Genomic DNA, 7647 nt, shown 5'->3' with positions numbered 1-7647 from the left:
AAGTTGTGTTTGTGCCCTGTTTTTGTTGGTATTAATTAACTGTTGTGTTTTTATTGATGATACTCTTGTGCATTATATAATGTTGCAAATTGTGACCTTTATCAACAATAAAAGAGCTCAAATTTTGTAGGATTTTATTTTCATTCATGATCAAAGGATCCTATTATCACAATGTGTAAGATGTCCATGAATAACTTCAAAACGTCTAATTCTCTTGCTTCCCAATCAAAATGACAAGACAACATCTTACTATTGCTTCTGGGGACTTTTACTTTTCAGAAATCTTCCTAATTTTATTCAGAAATTTTTCATTGCAGCAATGAGTCTTGCTATAGACTGAACAAATATCAATTTTCAAAACCAAGTTCCTTCAACGGCAAGAATCGTTTCTTATGAAAAGATTCAACCCAAAGAAAATTACATGTTTATATTCTAGTGTTGAATCTCATAATAGCATTAGAAAGGTAAACATAATCTAATAACTCACCATTCAACACTCAGGTTTCTATTCTAGTGTTGAATCTCATAATAGCATTAGAAAGGTAAACATGATCTAATAACTCACCACTCAACACTTTCAAGGACCTTAGTGATCTTGAACATGTTATATGAGGTTTCAATACTTGGTAAGGTTTGTAGTCAAACCGAATCCAAATGGAAATAGAGGATCATAATGTTTATCACCAACATTCATCGGTAGCTGGTCAACTGTCTTGAACCACGTCCTTGCCAGCTTGCCAGTGAATGCAAAGTCACCATAGAGAACATCGGCAACACCTTGGCCTTCAGTGCCAGGAAGCCATGCAGCTACAAGTGCATCAATTTTCGATAGATATGGCTGAATCACAACCGGGCGCCCAGTGACAAGAACAACTACACATTGAATGTAGCCACATACATTGGTGATGGTGCTTGGACCTGGCTCAGCTATGGTTAGATTCAAACTGTCACCAAATGTTTCAGCATAAGGAGGTTCTCCCACAATGACTATAGCATAGGAAAATTTGTTTGACTTGATAAAATTAGCATCAGGATTTTCATTGTAGACAACTTTGGTTGCAGGATCAACTGTTTGCTTAATGGCATCAAGGATGGTTGTACCTGTCATCAAATATTAACTCTATTAGATGTTCTGTAATTTTTCTAAAAAGGAAGCTACGATAGAGACTGAAATGAAATGTTTTGACATACCGGACGTAAGATCACTACCAGTAAGCCCTTGCCAAGTAATTGTCCATCCACCACACTGATTACCCAAATTATCAGCATGACTTCCTGCAACCAATATGTTTGAAGCTTTCTTGGGAAGGGGAAGCAGTGGCTTATTAGCAGATTTACCATTCTTTAACAATACTAGGGATTTCCGAACAGCTTCTCTTGCTAACTCCCTATGTTCCTGTTTAAGAAATAATATGCGATGTATAAAACAAACTCTTTTCATTTGAAAGAAATACATGAAGCATATTGCACATGGATTTTCAAATGATATTGATAAGAAAATGCACCTTGCTACCCAATTGGTTTGCGAGGCTTAGATCAGCAAGTGGATTTTCAAAAAGGCCCATGGTAAATTTTACTCTTAAAATTCTTGCCACGGCATCATCAATCCTGCTCACTGGGATAATATTGTTCTTTACTTGATAGGTCAGGTCATCAATGAACTCGGTAAAGTTATAGGGAACCATAATCTGCAAACAATGAGAACTTAAATAGAAAGTAATTTCAAAATACTAAACTCTTAGACTATAAAAACTCTTTTTTGTCTTTATTTACTTGAAGCGAACAAAATATTTACCATATCAATTCCAGCACTAACACCAGCTTCAACAGAGTATGAATAGTTAGCATGAGGAGGAGATGTAATCCTGTCAATGCCCTGCCAATCTGATATGACAAAACCCTGAAATATGGAAGAAAAGTTACATGATATGTAACTATTTACATCCGTATTTCTTTTAAATACAAGTCCAATTTTTTTACATTAGAAAAGGATGTCGATAAATTTCATTACCCTGAACCGCAGTTTGTTCTTGAGGTAACCAGTGACAAGATCCCGGTTAGCATGCATCTTTTTCCCATTCCAGCTACTGTAAGAGATCATAACTGTTGCAACACCCTTGATAACAGAGTCATAGTATGCCGGCATGTGAATTCCAAGCAATCCTTTGTAGTTTATCAAAGTATTGTTCTCGTTGATACCCTTGTTGGTGCCACCATCTCCCACAAAGTGCTTGGCACAGGCTGCAACCTTGTTCCTGGGTCGAAGTAATTCAAATAAAGGGCCATTTTTTTCAGGTCTATGGATTCATATAATACATGAGCTGGTATTCATGATTAATCTTAATATAAAAATTGGAAATTTTGTATTAAAAAAAGAAGACACAAAAACATTAATTTAAACATCTTGTATCCAAATTAGAGGATAAAATGATTGATTAAAGACAATCAAATCTGCATAATATATAACCTTAACGTACTATTTAGTTTTATGGATTATGTGTTATAAGGACAACATGCATGCTTTATTTGTGTTACAAAGACTTCTTGAGTAATAAAGTTTCTAATATATAGTTTAACAGTTAGTGTCTTTGTATGTGCGTGTGTGTGTGTATGAGTGCGCGTGTTCACATTTTAGATAGTACAGCCATTTGGATGCAAAAGGTGGCGAGCCCAACCATCCACATGATCAGAAAAAACAAATGTGTAGGACCATCATAATGGTATAGGACCATTCAAAAAGCAGCTTTTGGACTCACCATATTTTCTATTTCTTTTTATTCCCCCTTTTATTTTTATGAATGCAAAATTCAATGGAACATAACCTTTATCTACAGTAAATAATTAAGGAAAAGTATAATTTATAACTAAGAAACTTTAGGTATGGATGTTCAAAAGCCCTTCATAGAAAATGCCTAACCATAGAACTTCAAAACTAAGGACCATAAAATTTTCTTTTTAGAACAAAACTTGATACAAGAATCTTACTTTCCAGCAACAAAGGGAGTTCCCTTCCTGAATTTTCCAGGAATATCTCCTTGTAGACCAGGTATAATTTCAGTCATAGTTCGAACAATCTGAGGATCTTCACTGTAACTTTCGTAGCAACGTCCCCACCTTGGATCTCTGCAAACCTGTCGTTAATTAATAGTCCATCAACATATCAGCAAACTTGATCAATGTTATATGAGATTCAATTCAAACAACACTATATTGAAATACCGCTTCCTTACCGCAATACATGGAGCGAAGGCATAAGGAATTCCTGTAGCTCTAACTTCAAGGGCAGTTGCTTCTCCAATCTTTTTTATTAGCACCGGATCCCTGATGATAAACAATAGATCCCATTACAATAAAAGCAAAAAAATTCTGGGTTCGTGGTTTATAAAAAAAGATTTACATCTTCAAATACAGAAACTTCCAAGTTCTAACAACAATATTACTTTATAAGGATTTGGAAAAACAAGTTCATTCCAGTTTCAAATTATCAAATAAGAATTTAATGATACTATGCATTCTATATTTTTCATGACTAGTCAAATTCCTGCATATGCATTAAACTTGCCTGGTAACTCCTAGCCCAACATTGTGAGGAAAAATAGTAGCATTGTAGACATTATTGTGACCATGAACAGCATCTATCCCATAAATCATCGGTATCCCAAGGGGAGTAGATAAAGCTGCATTTTGGATCTGATTCACCATTTTCACCCAAGCCTCAGCAGATGCTTTCGGAGCCGGAACACTCCCTCCCCCACTCAGCACACTCCCTGCTCATCAATAATATAAGTGTTAAGTATCCATAATATCACCTCACTAACACAAAACAATAAAAAAAAACTATAAAACCCTAACATAGATACAGATACAAGACATGACACTGACAAGTCGACACGGATCATGTTTTGAAACTGACACCGCCTTTACACAAGTCTATCAAACACTCAGATTCAGAAAACATGACAGAATCAAACAATAGAGAGAACCAGATTTGAGTAACAAAGTGATGAGTTGTTTTACCAATGAAGTACTTCTTCATGGCTTCAGGAGTAGCAACACTCCTTTCAAGCTGAGTCATTTGACCTATCTTTTCCTCCAGAGTCATTCTACTCAACAAGTCTTTGATTCTTCTACCCAATGGCACCTTAGGGTCTTTATACTTTCTATATTCTGCTTCTGAAAATGAAACAAGAAAGCACAGCAGCAGAACACACACAATAGGGATTGAAAATTTCCCCATTTCAAATCCTCAACAACCAAACTATATAACCAATCTGCAGATACAAAAAAACCAATTTCAACAAATGTATCAAAGAGTTAGTACAATGGAGCAATAAACTTGCAATTTGAAAGCTAAAGAAAACAAAACTTAAATGTAACATTGAACTGAAAAGAAAAAGAAAAGGTTTTGTACCTCAGAAAGAGCTCAGTGAAGGAGAAGAGAAAGAACTAGATTCAAAAATGAACAATTTGGTGAAGTGGTTTTAAGGTAGTGGGGGAAGAACAAGGTAGTAGTACTAAATAGTAAATAATTATAGAAAGAGAAACTAGAGAGAGAAAATGTTCCACGCTAAAGCTGGGGTCCATGCAACTAATGTTTTTACTATTTTTATTTTTGAACTTTCAAGAACAGAGTGAACAAGTTTTTTTTTTTTTTTTTGTGTTGTACTTGTGCATGAATTGATTCAGTGGTAATTGAAATCACTCTATAACATATCTGATCGTCAAACCAAACTAGTAAGATACCCGTGCTTCCGCACGGGTAAATTTATTTAATATTGTACGAAATTAATTAGATACATATAAATTTTTAATAAATGATTTAATTACAAATGAAAAATATTATATAAATTTAATTATATTAAATAAATATATAAAAAAAGAATCTGGAAGATGAAGATAAAAAAATGAAATTTTAACATTTAAAAATAAAAATTAGATATTTTGTTGATAATGACCCGTGAAAAATAATTTTATTTTATCCGATATAAAATATATTTAAATACAAATGTAAAATGAACAATAATCATATGAATTTAATTGTATTAAATAATCTTTAAAAAAATCGTGAAATGAAGAAAAGAAAAAAATTTAAAAATAAGAATATTATCTCTCTAATAAAAACAATGATTGATTAAATAAAATAAGTATTATGTTGATAGTGACCCGTGATATTACAATATTTTTAATTTTATTAAAATTAAAAAATAAATTTTTTTTTAGAGTTGATACATAAATAGAGAAAAAAAATTAAAATGAAAGTAAGAAAGTGTGGGAAGAAAATTTGAGAGAAATTTGAAATTTTAATTAAGAAAGAGAAAGTGTGCAATGATCGATTAAAATAAATTAAATATTGTATTGATAGTGACCCGTGAGATAAATAAATATTTAATTTTATTAAAGTTAAAAAAAATAAATTATTAATAATTTTTGTGATTAAATAAAAAAAATAAAATGAAAGTAAGAAAGTGTGGGAAAATGAAATTTGAAAATTTAAGTAAGAGAGAGAATAAGTGTGTTGGGGAGAAAAAGTTGGTTATTGAAAAGTTAAAAAGTTGGACCAATGAGAGGCTGACAATTGGCGCTTAGTTATTGAAAGGTTGAAAAAGTGATATGTGATTTTGTTAGTTACCGAATTACCCTTTTTTGTTTGTAAAGAAAATTTTAACTAAAGGCATAATAGTCAGATTGATCAATCTTTTATTAATTGTTTGTATAGTAGATTAGACGGTCCAGTAGATTAGATATAAAAAAAATTGTTTTTCTTTTAAATTAGTTTAATTGTTGATAATTCCACTATTTAATAGGAAAATGAGATATTGTGGATTTAAATTGATTCTTCTATATTTAATGTTAATGTACAAATACCAACTAAACTCAGTTATAAGGATAATTTTGAATTTGTTTTAATTAGATATACTTTAAATTTAGAAGTTGGTGATTAAACCTTTTTTTGTTGTTCATTAAGCATAAGTTTTCTTTATCTTATCTAATTAAATTAATAAATAAAAATTTTGTTAAATTGTATAGTACTTTGTTTCAAATTTGAATTTGAAACTTACCATTTTTGTGAAGCGCAAGTTTTTAATAGTTATCGTCTTACAAATTTATTTATTTAAAAAACCATTTCTTATTTTAACTAAAGCATCACCCTTATTTTTATTAAGAATATATTATTACTGTTTGTTAAAAAATGTATAATTGTTAATATTATTTAAAAATAGATTTTAATTTGATTATATTAAAATTAATCTTAATTACTATATTATTTATAAGATATTATTGAATTGCATGCATATATTTTTGAAGACTTTTTGACAAGTTTTATATAAAAAACAAAAAACTTTTTGACTCGTTGATAGAGTCTTGAACCGAAACACACGCTTATTAGGCGCCGGTGGAAAAGGTGTTCCCACTTCCCCAATATTCAATTGTTTTTTTCTTAATAGAGAAACAAGGTTCAATAAAAAATTTATGGCTGCTCTAGTGATAATTTCATCATTAATTTTTAGAATTTGATTTTATTGAAAGATATTTTATGGGCCAGAAATTTAAAGTTGTTTTAAAATAAATAATAGGATAATGCCCTTTTCAACTTTGCACTCGATATTTTTAGAAAATCAAAAATATCTTTATTGTATTTTTGGACCCAGATAAAATCTCCTTAATTTTTGTTTATTTTATGTTACTCTATTTTAAATAAAATTTATTTTGGAGATGTATCTCTATATAATATTTGGATTATATTCGATATGCATTTCTGAAATATTCTATGTACTTATTTGTGATGTTTTTCTTTTTTTAATAATAACATGTGTGAATTGGAAACTTTGAGAAATAAAATATAAGAAAATTTTAGTGAATATAAGGTACGTCTTTCACAAATGTGTGTTACTCATAAAAAAAAATGTTGTTACTCATAAAAAGAAAAAGCCAATGAAAATGCTCTCATGTTGATCCCAAATGTTCTAATAGTGGTATTAGATCTTTGATTCGAGTGAAGAATTGACTCACTTGTATCAAAAATCATACTCACATGGTGGTGGATAGAAAGTGTCTTGTTGAAGAGTGTTAATAATGGCGGTACAAGTGCATGTAGATGAAAAAACATATGTTTGAGAAAAAGTATTTGTTTGAGAAAAAGCGGCGTGGATAGACTTCACAATTGAAATGAAGTGAGAATAACAAGTGTGAGTTGAAAACTTGGAGAAAATTTTTTAGAAAAATCTAACATCATTTTTGAACTAATATTGATTTTTATTAAAGCTTATTTAACTTAATGTTACAAATACAAAAATCATTAAGCATATTAAATATATTTTAAATTTAGAAGCTGGTGTTTAAACTTTTGTGTCAATATTCATTAAGTATAAAAGTTTTATATTAATAAATATTAGTATTGTTATATATAAATACTAATAAATATTAACTTTGTTTCAAATTCAACTTCCAATTTTTGTGGTGTGGAATTTTGAATAGTTATTATCTTACATATTTATTTATTAAAAAAGACGTTTTTTTTTTAATTTAACTAATGCATCACCCTAATTTTTTTATAGAAAAACAAATATTATTTTTGGATTAAGAATATATTACAATTTTAAAAAAAAGTATTATTGTTAATAATATTTGAAAATAGATTTTAATTTC

General features: G+C 30.0%; 1 protein-coding gene across 1 annotated transcript; it reads right to left on the bottom strand.

Moving 5' to 3' along the window:
• Positions 1–351: 351 nt before the first annotated feature.
• On the bottom strand, positions 352–4569 carry LOC131628922 (uncharacterized). The gene is made up of 10 exons (XM_058899729.1): positions 4412–4569; positions 4018–4271; positions 3563–3767; positions 3231–3321; positions 2986–3131; positions 2012–2255; positions 1796–1900; positions 1506–1688; positions 1192–1396; positions 352–1101 (listed from the first exon to the last, which is right to left on the bottom strand). The coding sequence occupies exons 2-10, from the start codon at positions 4235–4237 to the stop codon at positions 617–619; spliced, it is 1884 nt and encodes a 627-aa protein (XP_058755712.1). The 5' UTR covers positions 4238–4271; positions 4412–4569; the 3' UTR covers positions 352–616.
• Positions 4570–7647: the final 3078 nt, after the last annotated feature.

Source organism: Vicia villosa, unplaced genomic scaffold, assembly GCF_029867415.1.
Source record: "Vicia villosa cultivar HV-30 ecotype Madison, WI unplaced genomic scaffold, Vvil1.0 ctg.000493F_1_1, whole genome shotgun sequence".
NCBI lineage: Eukaryota > Viridiplantae > Streptophyta > Magnoliopsida > Fabales > Fabaceae > Vicia > Vicia villosa.
The sequence above is the reverse complement of the archived record's forward strand: the minus strand, read 5'-3'. Positions and strand labels throughout refer to the sequence as shown.